The sequence below is a fragment of the Centrocercus urophasianus genome, unplaced genomic scaffold, assembly GCF_019232065.1.
Source record: "Centrocercus urophasianus isolate 14NV4802_14NV808 unplaced genomic scaffold, USGS_Curo_1.0 seq_15, whole genome shotgun sequence".
Lineage (NCBI taxonomy): Eukaryota > Metazoa > Chordata > Aves > Galliformes > Phasianidae > Centrocercus > Centrocercus urophasianus.
Window position 1 is genome coordinate 47,541,244 of NW_024884697.1, and position 22,606 is coordinate 47,563,849.

The following is a 22,606-nucleotide window of genomic DNA, read 5'->3' on the forward strand; positions in this document are numbered from 1 at the left end:
GAGACAGCCCAGCTCTCCTTCACCAGAGTTAGCTGGTGGCCACTGAAATACCAGATGGGAGTGAAACTAATGCTGGCTTCAGCATGATTTCCTGCATTTTGACTTCTGGCCAAGAGCACAGCCAGCCTGGCAACTTCCAGCACTGACCAGGACTGACTGCCAAACCCCTGCAGCGTACCTCCATGTACAGACAAGCTCTGCAAGAGCTGCCCCAGTGCTTAATCCCTGCTTCCCCGCAGGGAGGGCAGCCCACATCCTCCTTGCTATGCACAGAGAGAGCTCTATCGCACAGCTTCAGGATCTCCTGGAGAGGAAGCCAGGCTGTGACACAAGGCAGGAGCTGCTTCTGGACCAAGAGGCTCGTGTTACACCGGGCATTTGAAACACCAAAGTGGGAGTGGGGTCCTCTTGTTAATACTTTTTAAAGCCATTTCTGGGCAGATTTCCATCCCTCATAGTGCCCTTACGAGTTTCACAGGCAGTCAATTACAATCTCTGGATAGAGGTACAACCATAAACACCCACACTTCATATCCTCTCAGCCACTTAGCTTAATTGGCCTTCTACTTATCATCACAAGTGGACGCTTTGGGATTATGACCAACAGATTGTGCAGGAAAAAAACCCAACAACCTAAGCAAGTCCCATATCACCACTATCATGCATTATCTCAGCAAATCTCTGAAAAGTCATTTAAACTTTATACCATCACTGATGGACACAATGCTAATGTCTCCTGTTCATTTCCAAACCAAAGACCAAACCTGACTGCAAGGCAGCAGCTGTGGGCACAGGTACATGGAGCATCCTGGTGATGGAACCAACCATGAAGCACAAAAGTGGCAAATCAGTAAGCAGCTCACCAGCTGCTAACCACACAAGCAGCCCTCACACCTGCCATGCCTTCACTTCTGATCTCGAGCATCTCATAAGGAAGAGAGTGGCAAGCAGCATCCCAGAGGAGCTGGCTTCTGCCAGCAACAGCAGTAGTGTGGATCCTGCACGCATCATCTGGCAAAAGGAAAGCAGCAAATGCAGGGTGGTGCAGAATCAAAGCATCTCTCAGGAAACACTACATAAGCTACTGGTTACCACTCTGCATCTGTCAGACACAGTCTTACAAAGCAGATGTGGCAGACAGAGGCCCTCTGGCTCTGTGAAAAGCTATCCAGAGAGGCAGCCTTTGCCCATGCCGACTGCAAGGTTCTCATTGCTAACGGACTTCTGGAGAACCACCATCTCTATTGCAAAGCAGTGCTGATTCTGGCCTACTTGCCTGTAAGGTGGCCTCTCTGGTGGCATCTGTGATGTGACTTGTTCATCTGTTGGTCTTCACTGATGCTGGTGACCACCAAGAACACATTAAAGTGGCCAGCTGCAGGATGAACAGGGTTGAAGTCTGGGATATCATAGAAGGCAGTAAGGTGTCTCGCTCTCAAATGTGGCAATTCAACAGTAGTTTTAATCTCCATTTGGTGTTCAAAGAAAATTACAGTTTGCCACTGACCCACCATACCTATGGGGCTGAAATAACACAACAGTACTGCTGGAATACTGGCTTTTATCAGCCCAGTGCTATCTGCCATATAATCTATCAGGCAACACATTCTGCAGCACAGTCAGAAAGCTCAACTCAAATCTACTGAACCAGCAAAAGGAAAAACCGAGTGGCTCCAGAAGTCACAACAGATTGAAGAGGGAGAGAACATGTTTCTAATGTTCAGGTAATTCTGGTGCTCTAGGCTGCTTTTTCAGAAATGCATGACGAAATGAAGCCCTATGCATTTCTTCACGGGAGTCTTGCCAACTGCTGGTCACTAATCCAGTGGGCATGTATGCTCCCAGGGGATTAGGAGTAAAACAAAAATCAAAGCTGCTGCTGTTGCCGCTACATGATTGTATTTGTAATGGCAAGACACATACCTGGCAGCCTGCTGATAACCAGCAGTGTGGAAATTAGTATCACATGAGGCTGTAGCAGACTAAGCCAGACAAAAGTGCCTCCGGCTGTGGCACCACCCCTTGTTCTAAAGCCAGACAATATAGTGTTAGCTATGCACTATGGCAACCAAATAAATAAAAGTCTTTGGCACAACAGTTCTCCACTTGAGGATTTGCAAAAAGCAAAGCCCCAGCACTGCCATGCATGTCTCCCAGCTACAGGAAGTCTTTTCAAGTCATAATAAAATGCTATCTGGAGGATCCGTGTGCCCCTGGAGGGACAACACAGCAGCCCGGGTTACTCAGTCACCTGAGTGAGCTGTATTTAGGCACAAGTATCCCTTATGACAGCGAGGGACGATCCTTTCATCTCCCTGCTGAAGTTGCTAATTCTGGGGTCAGTTTGTGTGGCAGTTCTGCAGCTGGCCAGTGGGGTGAAAAAAAACAGCCCACAAGAAACAGAAAAAACAAGGGCTTAAACCCCTCAGCTCCTGGGGTGCACTGGGAGTTGAGGACTCCCAGCTACCTACAACCATCTCTCCTGATGAATGATTGCCTCTTCCATCAGCAGCCACAGGGCTTATTCCCATTGCAGCCTCCATATGAGCTCCCTGCCAAGTGTTGAGCAAGAAGTGCATCATCATATTCCATTTCTTACTAGATCTTCATCACGGCTGCCAGGTGCCTGTATGCTGCCTGCCTTTCTTTTTCACAACTGGATAACCCTCAGCTGCTGTGTCCAACTGGCTGCTGTGACAAAACTGCTGCAAAATCCCTGGGAAGATCATTGCTTCCACTGACTAGAGGGCACCAGGGCAAGCATGGATCACACTGGACGATGGGAAGAAGAGGTCTGCTTTTACAGTAATCCTGGGAAGTTGTCTTTGCCAGGAGGCCAACTTCAAAAGCTGGAAGGACACTGAGAAAACTATGAGTCACATTAGCCTGCTTGAACTGGGGAACATAACAGCAAAAGAAAACATCTCTCAACAGATACATTATTCCTGCCGCCAGGGTCTTCAGCAGCAAGACTGTGTCTCATCCCAGAGCAGAGCACTCTGCCCGAATATGTGCTGATGCCCAAGCCATGGTCTGCAAACAGAGATGTCTGACTGACTTGACTGTCTCCCTACCCTGTGATAAGCTGCCAAGTCCAACAGATAATTGATGGTGCCACTAGTAAGCACATTCTGACTGTACCAACAAGGCTGCTGCTTCACCTCTGAACAAACTGAAGTCCTGGAAGAACTGAGGGTAAATCCAGCTCTGCACCAGGCATGTGTGGGGCACAACCAGACTTTGTATTGACCATCGGTATGAAACACTGCCCATAGAACCCAGAAAATATAGCTCTCTGCCCACCCCCTGATGGCTGTTGTAGCAGGTGCTGGCATTTCTTTTTCTCAGTCTCTGCCCCTGCAAGCCCCAGCAGCCAGAAATGAAACCCTTACTCAGCATGTAGAGCTCACATGCTTCAGTGGACATGCTCTGACCACGCCTTGCGTACAGCTTATTCTAACAGCAGCACCTCCAGTGAATGGTGAACACGATGTTGCAAGGCTTCAAAAATATAGATGTCCATTGATATTGTTTTACCCCAACATTATTCAGAGAATGACAAGGCAGAGCTTTCTGGAGAACACTGGCAGCTCCATTGCAGGCCGGAAAGAACCAATCACTAGACTTCATTCTCCATGGGGCAGGGACCGCTGAGATAAATCTAACTACTGTCACAAACTGCTGCAGATTCATACTTAGTTTCCTCCCCTGTGCAGATGCAGATATCTGTCTCCACCTCTATGCCAGGCTAGAAAGAGAACATAGGCAGCTCTGTCTGATGGAACCATTCAGATTTTTCACTTCTCACATAATACAGATGGCAAAAACTTATCTCATACCTTCAGGACCAAACATACAGTTTCCTGACAGGTTAGAACAAGTTACTTAGGCAAGTCAGACAGCTTTGGGAACTAGTGACCTTGGTTACTCGACTGCTGCTTCCCATTTCTCAGTCAGCACGGCACCCTCTTCCCCCATCATTTCAGACCATGACAGCAGAATATGGATGTATGTTGCTGAGCATTTCCTCAAAGATGACTCCATCTCACACAGCATAACCAGTAGATATTCGGGCATGCAGCACACTGAGACCATCACTGCAAGTCACCTGAGTCTTTCCTAGTGGGATAACCCATGCTGAGCACAGCCGCTTTTCCCAGCATCAGCACCCTATGGCCTTCAGAATACTTCTGGTGGCTTGTGATGTAGCCAAAAAAACTGCTGTATACCATGTGAGTGACTGAGACCTCTGTCCTACAAAACATTTTCTTCCAGGATGCTCAGAAGCTGTATTCAGTAGTACAAGGAGACTCCTGGGGGGAGGTCCCAAACAGAGGTGAATCACCCTTGCCCTGGGAGCAAGGGACAGGCCAAGTAGTGATGGGTTTAGGTCTCCACAAGGGGAAGAAAGCTGTCAGGTGGGAATGAAATGGATTCACAACACATTCTCCATCATTTTGCAGGGGAGAGGATTGTGCCTACCCCCTTGAGAGCTTGCTAGGAGGCATAACATAAATTTCACCAGATTTATCTTTTGAAAGTAACCAAGGAACAGAAAAATCACTGTTCTAATGACAGAAAACTGCTTTAGTTCAATCTCAGGGCTAGGAATCAACCTCACTAGGTGGGCTCTGCTCCTGTGCTATAGAACACCTCCTTGAAGGAATGAAAGGGTAAGGTGGCACCACCCATAGCCAGTGAGCTGGAATAAAGTAAACAAAGAGGTGTTCTTTGTTTGAAACGCCTCTCCAGAGAAATCTCTTGGCTGTGCTTCAAGTGCAGCCAAAAACACCTTTTCCCATACTGAGACTGGTGAAACAAAGCAGAGACAAAGCTCACATTGTCCCCCTGTCAAGGTGCCACCAAGGTCTCTGACCAGCCCCAACAGTACCTAAACCACAAGTTCCACACATTCCCGTGTTAAGAGTAACCCCACGGATCATGAGTTGTTTCTCACAGTCCTTCCAGATTGCCATAACATCCCTTGGCCACTAAAGGGCAGCAGGACATCTTTGATCCCCACTCTGTGTGGACAGGACCCCCAGAGTCTCTCAGTTTCACTAGCAAGATGTTGCAAGAAGCACCATTCTCTGTGTGTTGCCCTCCCTGCTCTGAGGGCTTTTCTCCATCATTGAACTGAGCAGATACCACACTGATAAACAAGATGCAAAGATCATCACAAGCACTGCAAAACAGAAAGCTCACAGGTGTCCTCCTCCTCTGTGGCCAGCCTGGTTTGCTGGGACCTGCTAGGCACATGGCATAATAGTGGGAGGAAAAGAGAGAAAAAGCGCTGGAACAGTTAGGAGCAACAAGCCTGAGATGCACCTTACCATGTTGTTGGTTGGTTTGCTGGCATGTGCCTCCATCTGTTGCCAGTACTTCTTAGATTCCTGCACAATATCTTCGTGGGTCATTCCTGGGAACAAGAAGGAGGAGACAGGACTGAGCTACTCCACTATGGCCAACAGAAGAGAGGGGGGGAGGGCTGGCAGGACTTCCAGCAGTGGGGCTTAGGAATCCCCTGTGTGGCTAACAGCTCCCAGCAGTCCACCAGGAATGCCAGCAGGTGGGTCGTGAGGGAATCCAACACCACCACAGAACCTGTTCAAAAAACAAGGTAGGGAAGGATCTCTCTCCAGCACTCTCACTCCAACCAGACAAGTGGGAAGAGTTTGGTCTTCCGAGCATAGTCAGATCTGGCATTCTTCTCAGACTGTGTACAAAAAACCTTGACGCTGCTTCCAAGATGCTGATTCTTGACTAGGGATCAAGACCTTGACCAACACCAAATCAACAGATCTACTCAAGGCTCTAAAGATGACATTTTGTTACTGTTGATCTATTAATCCCTGCTAGGATTAATTAGCCTGCTACATACTTCAAGTTTAGTGTTCATCAATCAATAAGAGAAGAAAAAAGCTGAATTTCAACAGTCCAGCCAAAGTAGAAAAGAAAGATCAAAAGTGCAAAACCAACAAAGAAACAGCTGCTTCTCCTTCAGCAAGAAAGGATCTGCAAGGTTTCAGGAATCACAAATGCATCAGCCAAGGAGAAGAAGGGTTGGTTAGACTTTATCTAAGGAATTAGCTCCTGGCCAACTCAAGGGTGAAGTAACATCCTCTGTCAGCACCAACCAGATTAGATTGGTGCCACAATTCTCAGAGAACTAAACATCAAAAGAAAAGTATGGAAGAATAGGAGCTGGCTGGTCAGCGAGAGAACCGGCTCCATTAGAGATAAGCCATGTTATTTAAGTGCTGTAAAGACCTAAAATATCTGTCAAAACAAACTGAAGTATCTTACAACTGCTAGTTGAGTGCAACAAGTGGGATGCTGAGGATGGCCTTGGTGTAGTGCTCCCAGCCCAGAGGGCTTACAAAATTGTTTGTTTTGCTTTTACCAACAGCTTCTATTATCAAAGCTTGGTGCTCTGCAGACATGCTATATAGACATGATCTCCGATTTGGGAGTCAGCATGTTCCAGGAGATAAGGGCCAGCAAACACAAGTTTTCATCTCAGCTCAGGTTGTGTGCAACTTGGGTGAGCCACAGTACACCTGACCTCAGTTTCCCCATCTGTGATTTCAGCTATCCAAATCCCCGCCAGACAATAATACTACTGTTTGTATGGGGTTTGGCCAGGATTAAAGGACTTTCTCCAGGAAGTTTTGCTGAGGCCTCTAAAATGGCAACTGCTGCCTAGCTGGTACTCCCAGATCAGAGCTGTTGTAGATTTTTTCCTTATTAGCCGTAAATCCCAAAAGACACTAGGTAGAGTTAGTAAAACTGCAACTCTCTCTCTCATGTCTAAGTAGTCCAGAGCTGGACACAGCCCTGATCTACACTTTGGGGGCAAAAACTACAAAGCTGGGAAAACCACAGTGAAGAGTTAATTCACTGCACTGGATCTGGCAGAGAAATGGCCAAAGCAACCTCCATCACCTCCATTCTTCACTCCTGCACTGATCCTTGGCATGAAGAAACAGCAGGACAAAGATATACAGCTCCTGTCAGAAGGCTGAATTTCAAATAACTACCTTCTCCCACTCCCAGAAATCTGAACTGAACAATATGGTCTAGAAATGTAGTGGTTGGAAAACACCCCCAGATATGAAAGAATGTTTTCTGATACAAAGCATGAACTATCCCAAAGAGAAACTCTGGGAAGCAAAAGGTGATCAGTAATGCTGATTACTTTTAACACTTCAACATTCTTTTGCAACATCACTAGTGAGCGCAAAGGCTCTGATTTCCAATGACAGAGGAAGATAGCAAGGTATATCTGTGAATAGCCACACTGAAGAAAGAAGCAGTCCTTGCCCATCCACATTTTCATATCATGGGAACCTTCACTCTGTAAGTGCCATCCATTTCCCCATGAACAAAGCCACATGTTCTGTAAAAGCTCAAATGGCTGTGAAATGCAACAGCCTACTGGTTTCAAATGCAGGCTGCTACGAACAATGGATGCTCCCTTCCTATTTTTGCAGAGCACTTGGTGCCTAAATCAAGCTCTCTGCTCCAAGGCTAAAGCCTTCTCAGAGACTGGTGACAACCACTGTTCATCTGTTGCCTTAACAAGGATTGTATTTTAGAGAGGTAATAATCTACCACTGTAGAACAGGCTCATATCCACTTCTCTGCAGAAATATCAAAAAGATTCTGGCTGTCCTGTTGTTGGAAAAGATAAGGAACAAGCACAAGACTTACTGACCACTTCTGCAGCTAAACTCTTGGTTTTATCTCCTCAGCTTCTCTTTTGAAAGTGACTCCTTCAAGAAAAGGATGCAAAAAGCAAAAATCAATCAATTTCTTCTACAGGCAGAAGAGGAAGGAAGAAGGAAAGAGAGAGCAAAGAGACTTCTAAAAATAAAAAATAAAAATGAGGTGAGGTAAAAGAGCAGGATGCTTGAATACTAGAGTGCTCAGAGTACTACACACAGTATCATGAGCATTTAGTGGAGTAATCCTGCATATGATTCACAAGCAGCACATCATCTTAGAAACTCTAGTGTTTAAACTTTTTTTTTTTTTCCTGTGGCCATGAGTAAGTGAAGACAGCTGGGCAAAATGGAGATGGCATTTGCCACAGTATGCTGCTTGTTCTCCACTGTCCTTCATGAGCCAAGTCAAGGCTAAGGACTGCATGAGCAATAGTGACAGAGAGTTGAACAGTAAACTGAGTTAGTTGCCTCCAATTACATCAAAGAATGGTAAAGAAAATTTAAAACATGTTTCCTCTCTAAAGCATTCCCATTACCAGGCTGGATTCTGCACTAAACAAGACCCTGTGGCAAAAAAACATCCAGGCAACTTTGTGGGTGGACCAACATCTACTCAGTTAACAGGAGAGCAGCAAGAAAAACCCTCCAGCATCGTCAGGGAGGAGTGAAAATGCCAGATGTGGCCATGTAAATGTATGAGTGATCTGAACATAGTTCCTGTAGTAGCCTCTTCAGACGTACATCATCAAAGCCTTTCTGGGAAACACCAAGAATCTTATCACTTCACACCGTTGGTGAATTTGTTCAGAGAAATTAGAGATGTGCCAGATGTTTATTCCAAGTCCAAACTGCTATTTAGGATCTTCATCAAAACACCTTTGAAGATTCAATTCTACCTAACAATCATTTCAACTTATATAGCTGGTCCCAAAGGAAAAGCTCCCTGGTCTGCAGTTTACAGTAGCTCCTGTAAAGGGACAAGGGCCAAATAATCTCACAGAACACCTTGGCACTATTTTCCTGTGTCTCTTGAGGAGAGAGATTAAGCATAGGCACAAGTGAGCAACAACTTCTCAGCACTTCCATATCACCTCCTTCCCTTCTTAACTGGCTCCAGGCACATGCTAGAAGAAACTAAGATGTACACATCACCAGTCCTGCACCAAGCCACACTCACCTGAATACTGCTGCAGCAGCCAGACCTTGAGCTCAATGAAACTATGAGCAAAGTGGCAGCTATCCTCACGCAGGCAGCCGTAGCGCACCTCGTGCCGGCACACATCAAACTGAAAGTGTTCCTGGAACTGTCGGATCTTGGAATATTTCAGGGATGTGGAACGTACGATGTGGACCAGACACCTACAGCCAGGCCAGAGAAATGAGAGTCAGAGCACCAATTCTCCTCCCGCTCCTCCTTACATCTGGTTTTCGTACATTTGACTGAACAGGCAAAGGACACAGAAGATCAGCTCTAGGAGATCAGGAGATGCGAACTGTAGGAAAGCACCTAGGAACCAAGTTGCTGCCCTCTCAGTCAGTCTCAACTCTAGGCAGATATTTGCAACCTCCTCAGCCCATGGGTGATGAGTTCAAATTCAAAAATCCACTTCAAAAACATATATTTGCTGCAAATATACAAACTCCTCCGGCTCAACAAAGTTCCTCAGCCTGCCAGGAGCCAGAAGGGGTTGTATTACTGAGTACTTGACATGCTTCTTATACTTGTTTTCCTAAACATTCATTATCAGCCAGTCAGAGGCAGGATCCTGAGCTAAAGGATCTTTGGCTTGACTTTTATGTAAAGGCCAAACTCAAAAGACAAATTAAGTCAATGGAAATCTCAGGTTGACTTCAAAAGGGCTTTGCTCATGCTTCAAATCCCTTAGCATCAGCAGCAAACACGGAGGGAGAAGCATGTAGCACTACTGACCATACTTTGAGCTGGCCTACGATTGGAACCCGTCGGGAACAAAGAAAGAAAGAGATCATGGGGTTGGCGTTCAACTGGTTGGACATCTGAGAGATTGTTCCCATCAGTGCAACCAACATTCACTCACTTGTTGTCGTGGAAACTGTGTTTGGCAGAGAGGTTGGAGCAGACAGATGGCGTGTCCTTGGTCCCTTTGCTGATAATCCGGGGTTTGCTGTCAAAGCAAATCTGAGAAGAGAAGAATTAGCATGCTGGGAGAACCTTATAGAGAAGTGAACCAGAACCACTTGGAAGGGGAAGGAGAACCAGAGCCAGCCTATTCTAATGTTCTAACTTTGAACAAGCCTGGTGAAAACTTCGTGGTAGGACATTAGAATAAAGTAAGCAAACTTTTGGAAAAGCTTCAGGACAACATTTTTGGCTTATTTTCCACAGTATTTTCCACTGTGGTTGGAAACATTTTGGTCAGAGCCACATATTCTTTTCCAGTTGGACAACAGAGCAAGAACAAGGAGGAAATGAGGAGAAATAGAAGGAAAAAAAAAATAAAAATAAAAATAAAAAAAATAAAAAAAATAATAAAAAAAATCACACAACAGTTACAGCTAAGAACATGTTTCTTCACATATTACAATGACAACTCAGGGAACTCTATGTTGCAGTGTGTCAAAGGGGTAAGAGCTAATTTCTAACTGACCAAGGCAGTTGCTCAATACAAAAAAAAACTCTTTGAAAGGGTAGATAACAGCAGGACAAAGGTAAAGGGTTGTAAGTTGAGGGAGGGAAGATTTGGGTTGGATGTCAGGGGGAAGTTCTTCACTATGAGAGTGGTGAGGTGCTGGAACAGGCTGCCCAGAGAGGCTGTGGATGCCCCATCCCTGGAGGTGTTTGAGGCCAGATTGGATGGGGCCCTGGGCAACCCGGTCTAGTATGAAATGGAGAGGTTGGTGGCCCTGCCTATGGCAGGGGGGTTGGAGATTCATGATCCTTGAGGTCCTTTTCCATTTTGTGATTCTGTGACATTCAGTGGAAAGTTGCTGCATTGTGGGATTCTGATTTTTAAAACAGATGGATCCAAATTACACTTCAAAACAACACCTCAAGACCGTGGAAGAGGAAAGTGGTCCCATGTGGCTGTGTGCACCTCAGGCAGCTTGATGGGTGAGGAAAGCTACCTCACCCTCATCCTACATGGCTGCATCCATTGCTCACTGCCTTTCTGCATACAGGGCACTGGCTGGGACGTATCAATGGTCCCGATCCACACAGAGGAGAAGCTGAAGGGGCCCACTCTCCCCCACCAGCTCTGTACCTCACAGAGGAAGGTGAAGATGCCTTGATGTTCCTTCAGGAGCTTGGCAATGGTAAGGCTGCTCTGCTTGATCCCACCTAGTGGGTCAAAGAGGAGGTCACGGTTGAGAGTCCCCTTCCTCTCCTCCGTCCACACGTCGATCTCTTCCTGGTGGTACGCGAAGGTGCAGTTATCCCCGTACTTACAGTCCTGCTTGTTAAGCATATCTACAAAGCAACAAACAGCACACACCACCACACAGGGAGGGCGGCCCAGTCAGAAACTAAGCTCTCTTTTGTCTCCTCCCACTGCCCACACCTCACAAGGAGCTGAAAGCAAGAAAACACAGAGTTAAAGAAAAGACATCTCCCTCCAAGTTTGCTTACACCAAGGCATTCAGAAAAGTTAAGGCAAACTTCTAAGTAGTGACAATCTCAAGAAGATCTCAAGAAGATCACAATCTGCTGTGGAAACTGGAGACCTGCTATAATGCTATGCTTGGTCAAGGACAGACTGAAATTTAACTGACCCCTTTTAAAGCCAAACCAGATGAAGTTCTCCTAGCAGCCCGCCACTGAGGAGCTCCACTATCTTGGAGCTCTCTCCCCCACCTCATTGGGTGCTTTCCAATGACACAGCCTCAGGGACCATTCCAGTCACATTAAATGTGACCCAAGGGATGGGTTAGAGCAAAGGAGCTTTTCTCTAGGCCAAGCCATGTGGCTGCTAGGTAGGTTCCCAGCAAAGCCTGCATTAGGGTAGCTCCAAGCCCTTGGCTGTGCACAGAGCCACACTATGCCTTTGCAACTCTTTTCCTGCTCCACCACTTTCTTCACTGCCCATTCTCCACAGCATGGGAGTTCATCTTCTTTGACTGCACTGGACCTTACAGGCTGTGGGCTACTGATGGGACAGGAAGACCCCAGGGACAGCAGGCAAGACCAATAGGAAGTCATTTTCCAGATCCCCTGGCCCACACCTTACAACCCCTTCCCAGCCACCAACATCTCTATCCCCCCCCAGATCACCTTTGCACAGGTAATATGATCCTACAAAGTTGGTTTTGGTTGGGCGAGGACGGATCCTCTTCCAAGTCTTGTCTTCTGAGTTCTTCAGCCGGCCCAGCAGGATGTCTCGCTTGCATTTGTGCTCCAAGCCTTCTCGATAGGTGTAATCACCAGCCTTGGGCCCTGCAGCGGAGACATCCATCAGCCTCTGTCCATCAGCCAGGAGAAAGGCAAAGCTTTATCATAGCCAATGCTGTGGGTGACAGAGGAAACACGTCACCTGTTTTAGGGTAGCAGATGTGACAGGCTTGTTTGAAGACATGGGTGGATGCCAGAGGGTTCTTCACCAGCAAGGCTGTGTTGGGTATTACTGGTTCTGGCTGGGACAGCAGGTGCTCGGTGACTTTGGGCACAGCTGGGTGACTCACTCCTCCAAGGCTGACCTGTACAAAAACACACACACTTCTCTTCTAAGCTTTGCAGCCATATGGCTAAGAGAACTCTGTAACCTCACACCTCACTCCAGTCACTCAAACTTCCTCATCTTCTTCCTCATCAAAACATTCAATTCTGAAATGACGTTTCCTGAAAAGCTGCATGTAACTTTTTCAAAAATAACACAGCGCGATATGACCACCTCAGGGACAGATCTCTTTCTCTCTTGGTAAGGGGCACCAGTTTTCTACCATGAGACAGAACAGAATGTCCACTCATTCTCATTCCATCCATTACAACCAACTCTCAAATCAACCCCACCGCTACCTGGAGGAAAAAAAAAAAAAAAAAAAAAAATCCACTTATCAGTGAGTCTTTGGAATTAATCTGAGGGCAAAGATTTTGTTCTATAGCTATGTAACAGGCACAGCAGGTGAACAGGAATCTAAGAAGAACAATTTGCATTCCAAATTTGCTAACCATCGACACTCTTTTCACCCAGGACTGGAGACATTGGATAGGAACAGAGCAACCAGGAAAAGCTGTCTGACGGGGGAAAGAGGAGTAAAGAACTACACTGCTCTTAAGAAAGCCTGGATTACTCTGATCCATAGTTAAGAGGCTGCAAGATACATTAGCACACTGGCCTCGTTGATCCTCCGTTGAACCTACAACCTAGGTCACACCAAGTTTACTTTGGCAATATGCAGAACTGCAGATAAAAAACAAAGGCAGAACAAATGTCTTCCTCCTGACTCTGGGAAAATCCTTCCCCGCCTTGTCACAAGGTGGGAGGAAATGCTCACTGGGGCAGGTTAAAAAGAGGGGCCCAAATTACCTACTTCACCCACGTCACTACTACCTTGGCTCCAGAGCACCTTGGGACATCAGCATGGGGGAGCGGCTCACTCACCACGGGGGATGGTTTTTGGTTGCCAGGTGGATGTCGCAGTTCCTGAGGGCTGGTTTCTTCTGGGCCAAAGAAGGGAGAAAAAACAAAACCATTTCACTTTCAGAGGTAGTTCTGCTCACAGAAAGACAAACACATGCCAGCAAAATCACTTTGCTTTATTCATAACATTTTATACCTAAATCCCCCATGTAAGTCTTGGAAAAGCTCCAGGAAAGGCCTTCATGTCCCCAGAACTATAGTGAACTCAACTCTGTGCACTGAGCTCTGACGCTTTTAAGGTGGCAGCTCTGGGGCAATCCAATCCTTAGGTAAATCAGAGTGTTGAAGTGCTGACTGGCCAATCTCTGTTCTTCAGAAAATATTTTTGCTAACCAAAATATACTGCATTGAGCAGACAGCCTGAAGAAGAAGCCTGTCATCCCTCATGGGACAGGTGGAAACTTGCTTTTTGCCCACTGATCTCCACAGTTTGGCTCCTTATTACGTGAGAGTCCAGTACTCAAGGCAATGGGATGCTCACTGTTCTGAATCCAGAGATGGAAAGACCCACCTTGGCCTTTACCAGTTAGGACATTTTTGCACTGGTCTATCTCATTTAAAAGTCACCAGGATTTTGCTCATTTGGCCCCAAATGTCCAACAGTCACTAGGGAAGGTGGAGGAAACATTTTATAGTCAAGTAAATTGTGCCAAGGGAGGTATCCTGGATACCAAGCCATAATTAGACCTCACTCGTCTTCATTAAACATCCTGTGTTCCTTTCTCCTCTGAGATTTCATAGCACTCACATGCTAGCTATCTGGGATTATACACCTACAGCCCTCCTTATAACTCCTGAGCTAGACATACCCAGCTGCTCTGCTCAATACAATTGCCTGCCCTCTTCAACATCTGTATTCCCATTCTGAAGCACTGACAAAGACAGCTAAAGGACAGACCTCAGCACTGAAGGAAACAGCCGTGGCAAGCACAGGTAAAGAAGAACAAAACCCTGTCAGCCCCGTACCTACCGATGGCAAAGGAGTCCAAGGCATCCAGCGACCCTCTGCTTGTCCCAAAGGAATCCAGGGCATCGAGACGTGAGTCTGCATAGGGGAGCAGGTCCAGGGAATCCAGGGAATCTAAGGTGGAGCCACCACTTCCCCCGGGTGGGGGCTCGAAGGCATCCAAGACAGAGGAAGAGGAGAGCTGTTTGGTGGGATCCATCACCAGGCCAAAGGAGGCAGGTGGCAGTGGGGTGGAGACAGGGATGCTAGCTGTCACAACTGGAGGAAGCAGCGGAGTTCCCCCTGGAAACACGGGGATCAGCTGGGGCATCTCTGTTGGCAGGTTGGTGGGAATGGTGCCCTGGACCAAAGACTTTGGAGATTGAGAAGGGAGAGGATAAGCAGCGTATTAGAAACAAGGAGAAGGGAGTGTCTGAACACAGACAAAGCCAACAGACTCCCACTCAAGCATGTGCTGCATTATCTGAAGCAGAAGGACACCCAGCAGCTCCATCCGCCTGCAGACCTCCCACAGACCTGCCCACCTGTCTGCAACACACACAGTCTGGGTTGAGGTCCCTGAGGAGGTTTTGGGGCACCAGAGCTCATCAGCTCACAAAGCAGAGCCCTGCACTGGGCACCTGCACCAGTTCAGGTTGAGACCTAGCACAGCTGAATACACATAGCACCAAGGTTGGGGTAATGACCATTACTCTTGGCGCCTCTCAGCAAAGCTTTTTACCTCAAGTTCCTTCCTGCCCGAATGTGGTTATATTGCTTCCAGATCAAAGCTGACTCACACAACATCTGCACTACTGGCAACTAAAATCCAACATAAGCATCAATTTGATTGTTTCTACAACATGGAGACCTGTGCAAAGAGCTCTGGCTGAATGCAGCCAGCACAACACTGTGTAAAATACATCCACTGCATGTGTTTCAACTCACTCATGTCTACCCTCAGGCCTGATTCAAATCCACAAACACCAGAGGCCAGGGAGAAGACGGTGTTTGGGGGAGGCCACTGAGGGTCAGCTGCACAAAGCTGCACACAGCAAAGCAGGCTTAAAGAGGAGCTCTTTAGATACTCACAAGCCAGTTGCAGAAATAAGCAAAAGAATGAATGAGTTTTGCTAGAGGAAGAGCTAGGAGGAAGAAGTGACAGAAAGAGAAGCAGTACACATATCTGTAGGCTCTAAGAATCTATTTGGATCAAGCAGCAAGGGAATTATGCAGTGTCCACTCTTACTAGAGGGTATGGTGAACCCTCAGCGAGGGAATCCAGGAGGGAGTCCAGTTCTTCCCCAATTATGTCCCCATCTGTGAAGTCCTCCACACTGTCAGGCACTGGCAGAGACACGGACTCTGGAGATGGGAGCAGGCTAGCAGCAGGGAGCGAGCTAGGCAGGCCCTTTGCATCTGAATCTGAGTGCAAAGGGGACAGCCCCTCGCTCACGGGGATGGGGGTGGCCACAGGAGTTGGCAGGCACTGCAGGTCCATAGAGCAGTCTGTGATGGAGAACAAACAGAGACAGTCAGTCACCCAGGAGGGTGCAAGCAAAGCACAGCCTGGCAAAACCATTACGTCAAATCACAAACACCAAGTATGTCCTGTTCTCAGAGAGGAGGGGCTCTGGTCTGCTCTTACTCTTTGATATTTGCTCTCAGTCTCCAATGGCTCGCAGATGGCTGAAATATACCCTACAGGCCAGTGCAGAGACTGGCTGTCAGGGTGTATCAAGCAGTAACCAGGACACCACAAAGCTGCTGGTTGACCAGCTACTGAATTTGCTGTGTCTGGGACAGAAGGCCAAGGGCACATAACCTGATTCCTGTAGAACCCACCACCTGGTGTTTTCTTTAATGTTCCTCACCAAGGCACTTTGCAGAGACCACTGCCTTCTCTGCTCCTCAGAGCTCTGTCACCTCAGAGGCTTGCTTATTCACACAATCTCTCTAAACCATCAGGCATCCTGGATGGCAAAAGATAAAACCACAGGGTCCTGCTGGGACAAGCCACAGATCTGAAGCTCACATCACACTGTGTTAAAAATGTGTCCCTTAAAGTCCTATCAGACTCACTCAGCTGTATTTACTCAAGAAAATTCCCTACTTTTCTATGCTTCCTGATATCTGCAGGTGGGAGGATGCTCCCCACACTCTCCCCAAAACACCTCAGCACCAAACATCCCCTTAGAAACTTGTGTGAATAAGGGTTGGGGCAGGAAAGAGGCAGGGATTTTTCCTAAGGTTTCCTTACTGCTCTGGTACCCTACTGAAAAGGTAATGTGTTCCCATCATGCAAAATAAACCTCTGTTAAGTGAAGTTAAGGTTACAAGCACATATTCTTTACAGAAGAGCATTATATTCTCCAGAAAAAAAAAAAATTAAAGGTTAAAAAAAAAAGTTCAAATGTTAGAAATTCAGGAAATGAAGTAATACATTTGCAGCTCTCAAACCAAGCACCCAAACTACCTTAGTTCTGCCCCTGTGCAGATGTCCTGGAATAAAAGAAAAGAAATCAGAAAAAGGTGCTGCCACCTCCATCCATATAGCAGTGGCTGCACTGTACCTATCACGGTCTGAAGCTATAAGCAACAGAAAGTTTGGAGGGAGCGACAACAGCTTTCATTAGAAGGACTGATAAGGAAGGAAAGAAACTTGACAAGTTTCTGAAGTGCAAATCTTGATCCTACAAGATCCCACCCCTGCCCGCTGCTACCTTTCCTTCTGAAGTTGGGAGCAGGAGGACAGCAGCTGAGGTTGCTGTACAAAGCACCAGAGGCCAAGCAATGACAAAGGAATGGCGAGGGGGGAATAGCAAGATACCGGTCCCTCTCCACAAAACTCATTCATGCGATTGAAGGACAGCACATGTACTTGATGGGCTCCAACACACTTTTTCAGCATTGCAGCTGGACTCAGCCACCACAGGCAGTGGAGTGGTTCAAAGGAAGGCTGTAAATGCCCTCGGTTACACAGGAAAAGCTGTTCCTCAGATCAGGCCTGGCTCCAACCCCCATGCTTCCTTTGCGAAGGATTCTCTCAGATCAGTTCCCTTTGGTGCAGACCCTCCAGCCATGCTTGGGAGCCAGCCATTCAGCTTCCCTTTGGTGCTGTCCTCATTGCTGGTAGTGCAGCCAGATTTCCCTCAGCACAAAGGGACAGCTTGTCCCTTCCCATTTTTCAGATGTTTTAATCTGGAGTACTGTCAAGATCCCTGTGAAGGCCAACAAGAAGTTCAGGACATGCCGTAGGGGCCAGGGACACGTGCAGGGGGGAGTAAGAGGGTTCACAATGATACAGCCTCAAGGGATTTACAAGTTCAGACCTTCTCCAAGAGAGAAATGCCCTCATATGCCCTAACAGACCCCAAACTCTGACAAACTGAATATGCGATCAAAAGGCAGAGGCAGATAAGGGCTGTCCCACAGATTGGTACGGGTTAATGGGAAGAAGAGCAAGGAACCAAGAGATCCCACACAGAAAAGCAGAAAAAATGTCTGCTCCTCTCTCTCTGACTACCCAAACCCTCTCCTCCTTCTGGCTCCTCGCTCCCATTCCATTCCATCCTATCTCTTCCCTTCCCCCTCCTTTCCCCACGACACTCCCATCCACTGAGTCTCCTCACCAATCACCATGTCCATATCTACTCTCTGCCTAGAAAGCTCATGCACCCCCTGTGCCCACTTTAACATTTGCCCCAACTTTAAAAAACAAAAACCATAAACCTTCCTTGATGAACAGAGCACACGTACACCCTGCCTTCCTGTGCCACTGCTCCAACGCTACTAAGCCGCATGTATTATTAAGAGTTCATTGAGGGTCTTGTCCATTCCTTTCCCTGAGCTTCTACCAAAACTAGCAGAATATGTTCCCCACTTGGGAGCTTCCCTGGGCATTGCCAGAGAGGTGAATAGAGTTCTTTTAAGAGCCCTGTTTCTCATTCTGCATCCCAAAAAGCAGTTGCTCCTCCATGCATCAATTGGCCAAAGGCAATACTGAGCCACGACATATACAGGACAGGGCTGAGTTAATCAGTTGACTTCAAGAAGGGAGGGCTGTCAGGAGTTCGCATCTTAAAAACAAAACAAAACAAAACAACCCCCCCCCTCAAAAAAAAAAAAAAAAAAAAACACAGAACAACACAAAAACACCTCAAAATAACATCAACAAAACCCCCTAACAGCCTTGTGGGTTTCACTCGAGGCACCTGGCACTCACAGCTCTCCTAATGGCACGCCAACCTCAGGGCAACGGAGAACACATCATTTCAGTGATTTTGAAAAGATCTAGCAGAAAATGTTCCCTCTGCCTGAGCTGCAGCAAAGCTGGCATGCTGCTTCTGCACCAAGCCCTGACGAGACAAAGAGCCTCCTGGTTGCAGCCACTCTCCACTCTGCAGTAAGAGCCCAGCTCACCTCAGCGCAGCAAATAACTGAAAAACTCTCCATGTTTTGAGGAACTGGGTCTCATGCCTGCACGCAGCTTTCTGTTACTGAACCAGAATTCACAGGGAACTAACAAAATAGACACCAGAGCACCCTGATTATGAAATTAGTGTCTTTCTATAAAAAGAACGATAGCTATCTGCAGTATTAAGCCTGCACACTTAGTGCTGCAGCTACTTTTCAAAGGAACAGAGACTGACACGTTCAGAGGCCAGCACACAACAAAGGGCAAAGCATGCAGCCAGCCTTCCTACAGGGGAAGAGTTAAGGTCACTTGATTCTCAGCATGAGAAAAGCAACCCTGTGGCCCTCACTCTGCTCCTCCTCTGTGCCTAATGCTGCACAAAGCTCTCCTTGGTCCTTCCCAACCCCCTTATTTTGAACTCCTCCATCTCAGTGTCCTGGAGGACAACACGTGCTTGGTGCACAGACAGTTGCCTACAACCTTAACTTTATCTAGACTGTTTTGTCTGGGAGTAACAGAAGAATCTCAGAAGCTGCACCAAGGTCAACGTTAAGAAAGCAGAACTGAAGGAAGCTGTGTACATCAGCACACCCTTCTAATTCCTGGAGATGTCCCTTGCTGGGCCTGGACAAGAAGCACAAGAAGCTTTTCTGAATGAGGTACTAATAGGCAAATAACTGCTCAGCCTCTTTTGCCCTTCATGACAGTGCCTCAATAACTGACTGCAATATGGCAGATAATGGGAGAGAACTAGTTAAGGTAACAGTCCCATATGCTCCTGCTTCCCATCATCTTTTCTTCCTCCTAGGTATCAAAGTCAGGAGCACACAAATAGACACAAATGCAGACCACAAACCTCTCAGGCCTGCCAGCCTGGTCAGGTACCACATTGACACCACAAAAATCAGAGAAGAGAAATATCTTTACCTGTTTCGATATCATCAATCGACCCCAAACCATTGGAAGTGGTCTGCAGAGGGCAAAGGAAAGAACAGAGAAATTATCACCAGAACTTAATCTTTGAAAAAGATATTCTCAATTCACAAAGTAGAGCTTCTATTATTCCCAAACACATCAGGCTCTTTATTTTTCTTTATTGCAAGTGCAAGAACACTTCAGTGCAAGAACAGTAAAACCACAAAACTTTAAGAGCGCATTCATCCAAAACCTATGCACTTTCACCTCCAGCAGTGGACAAGCTTTGTTGCTGCAAAGGAATACCAACTCTGCATAATGCCCAACCACGTGAGCAAATCTGTATATAGAATTGGGTTTTTTCCTGTGTGGGTGAGAAAGAATACTGTATCCCAAGTCCCAGGACAAACCAGTCAGTCAGCCCTGTGCAGAGAGATCTGATTAGCCTGGTCTGACACAGTGTACCTTCTCTTAGTTCACTTTGCAATCTAATAACCACAAGCTTTTACAGCAAACTCAAAACAGGAAAATGTTTCCACAAAGACAACTGCTGACACAAAGCTTCAGGCAAGGAATAAAATGAGCCCCAAATTTTACAGCAACAAACAGATGCAAGTACATGTGCTTTAAGTTTAAACTTACAAAGGCACAAGTAAAGCACTGCTTTCTAGATAACTGCAGTAGTTTACACAACTTCTGATCTTTGCAATATTTCAATTTCTTCAAGGTTTACAAATGAAAAACTAGGCACAACTATGCAAGAAAACTGACTCGCTCTCCTAGAAAGATGTGAAGGCAAGCCTCTGCACACTGGCAGGTAAACTGGTTCTTTAGAATCCCACCTTGTCAAACAAGATGTCAATTGCTATGGTTTTATACTTCGCTTGCTTTAAGGAGTAATGTGAAGTACCAGACAGCCTGTAAAAACATCAAGGCTTTTGACAGCTGGTGATGGAACAAAGAACTCTGCAATTTCTTATATTCTGGTTCAATATTTGTGCAGAGCTCTGCTCAAGGATCTCCCAGGTCAAAGGACAATACAAAGAATAACAAACTGTGCTTGTACCTTGCTCAGTTCTGGACAGCAGCACTACACTGCTTGATTTGACCTCTATTTCCTCAGCATCTCCATTTCCTGATCTTTACTTAGTGTAGTCCTAACTATGTAAGAACCTGAAAACTGAAACTTATTTAAATTACAAAAGAAGAAAACCATTCACAATAACCAAGAAAAATAACCATTGCCACTGATCTGTTGACAGTAAAAATGCTTTCACCAGAAATATTTTCAAAGAAATAAATTTCTTTAACAATATTCCTTATAAGGTTGTCCTGGTTTTGGCTGGGACAGTGTTGATTTCCTTCTTAGTAGCTTGCTGTAGTGTTGTGTTTTAGATTTAGGATGAGAATAATGCTGATAACACATTGATGTTTCACTGGTTGCCAAGCAGTGCTTTCACTCAAAGACTTTTCAGCTCCTTGTACTACACCACCAGCAAGAAGCAGCTGGCATGGGACAGAACCAGGAGAGGACACAAACTGGCCAAAGGGATATCTCATACCATGTGGTGCTGACCAGTGAAACTGGGAGGAGGTGACATGAGGGGCTGCAGCTGCTTTGGGACAGGCTGAGCATCACTCAGTGGTGAGTAATTGCATCATGCATCACTTGCTTTTTATATTCTTTTATCACTATTATTATTATTATTATTTTCACCTCCTTTTTCTGTTCCATTATACTGCCTGTCTCAGTCCACAAGTTTTTACCCTTTTTTCCAGTTCTCCTCCTGATCCTACTGGTAGAAGGAGTGAGAGAAGAGCTGCGGATGCTTAGCTGCCAGTGGAGGTAAACCAGGACAAAGGGGAATACACTAATTACTATATTTAAATTCTAAAAGACAGCTATCAATGCATATGTAAATAAAGCTCAGAAACATTCCAGTAGCAATCCATCAACATTAATAACTAGAGGATGCCAACTGTACCTGATTTGACAAATTGATGGACGTGCCGTTACTGAGTAGAGAGAATGTTTCCAATTCCTGCTGCAAGAAGAGAGATGTCTTAGAACAGAGACAGCCCACAAACACTTGTAAAATTGGTAAAGCTGAATACAGTTTTTCTTTCAGGCACTGTCTAGAAATAAAAGCCACCCCAAAAGCATAACTCTGTGACACAAAGGTAGTTTTATGAACGCTGGCAGGGCCACACATTTATTATGGACACCTCAGTGTTACCTCAGTGTTTACTAAACACCTAACATACAATGCATGGTCAGGAAGCTAACATTATTCCTAAAAAAAACCAAACTTTTTTTTGCCTTTTCATTAAAGCATCACTGCTTTGGAAAGGCATTGCAGCACTGGAATGAAAGTTGTAAGTAAACACAAAAGATAGCAAGGTGTTATCAAAATACCAATCACTACACATCAAGCAATAAAAAGCATTTTGTCTTTTATAGTCTTTGTTTTTCCAGCACATCAGAATGGTTTAAGCCCATCAGAGTTCAGCAATGTGACAACAGCAAAAAACGTGGCTGGGCCAGTGAACACAATGAGCAGCTACAAAAAGTATTTTCCAAGTAAAACTTCCTTTTCTTTGAGACAGAATCATTTCAGAGTGCTGAGAATTGCTACAGCATCGAGGGGTTTTGGATGGATCAATCACATCAGTTTTGTCATTGAGAGGAACATGACATCAGAGCCACACTTTTCCCAAAAGCTCTCTGCAGATTGAATGCCCAGGAACCATGTCACCAAATACTGCAAAGGTTCCCTGGAGGTGTCCAACACACTGCTGTGCAGGGGGCTGAGGATGCTTGGCAGAGCTGGCTCAGCAAAGCACACTGACAGTCATTGTGTGAACATTCAGTGACACAAGCTAGAGCTGCTTACTCCTGAAAATGCACCCCATGATTTCACAACACCAAAGCAGATTTATCCAAGAGGACCAGCAGTGGCCTAACGCCCTCTAGCTCCATCCCAGA

The 22,606-nt window shown here is 46.2% G+C and overlaps 1 protein-coding gene across 9 annotated transcripts in view; it reads right to left on the minus strand.

Moving 5' to 3' along the window:
- ZC3H7B (zinc finger CCCH-type containing 7B) overlaps nt 1–22,606 on the minus strand; it is a 46,011-nt gene that overhangs the window by 9,660 nt on the left and 13,745 nt on the right. For 3 of the 9 annotated variants that reach the window (XM_042815601.1, XM_042815600.1, XM_042815607.1), the window contains exons 7-17: nt 21,606–21,665; nt 19,633–19,675; nt 15,538–15,797; nt 14,313–14,661; nt 13,250–13,362; nt 12,236–12,398; nt 11,977–12,138; nt 10,970–11,175; nt 9,785–9,885; nt 8,905–9,086; nt 5,334–5,419 (exon numbers count right to left, since the gene is read on the minus strand). In XM_042815601.1, coding sequence (XP_042671535.1) covers nt 5,334–5,419; nt 8,905–9,086; nt 9,785–9,885; nt 10,970–11,175; nt 11,977–12,138; nt 12,236–12,398; nt 13,250–13,362; nt 14,313–14,661; nt 15,538–15,797; nt 19,633–19,675; nt 21,606–21,665 — 1,725 coding nt within the window. The remainder of the gene's footprint in view (nt 1–5,333; nt 5,420–8,904; nt 9,087–9,784; nt 9,886–10,969; nt 11,176–11,976; nt 12,139–12,235; nt 12,399–13,249; nt 13,363–14,312; nt 14,662–15,537; nt 15,798–19,632; nt 19,676–21,605; nt 21,666–22,606) is intronic. The other 6 variants (XM_042815608.1, XM_042815602.1, XM_042815606.1 and 3 more) reach the window with 6 other exon arrangements.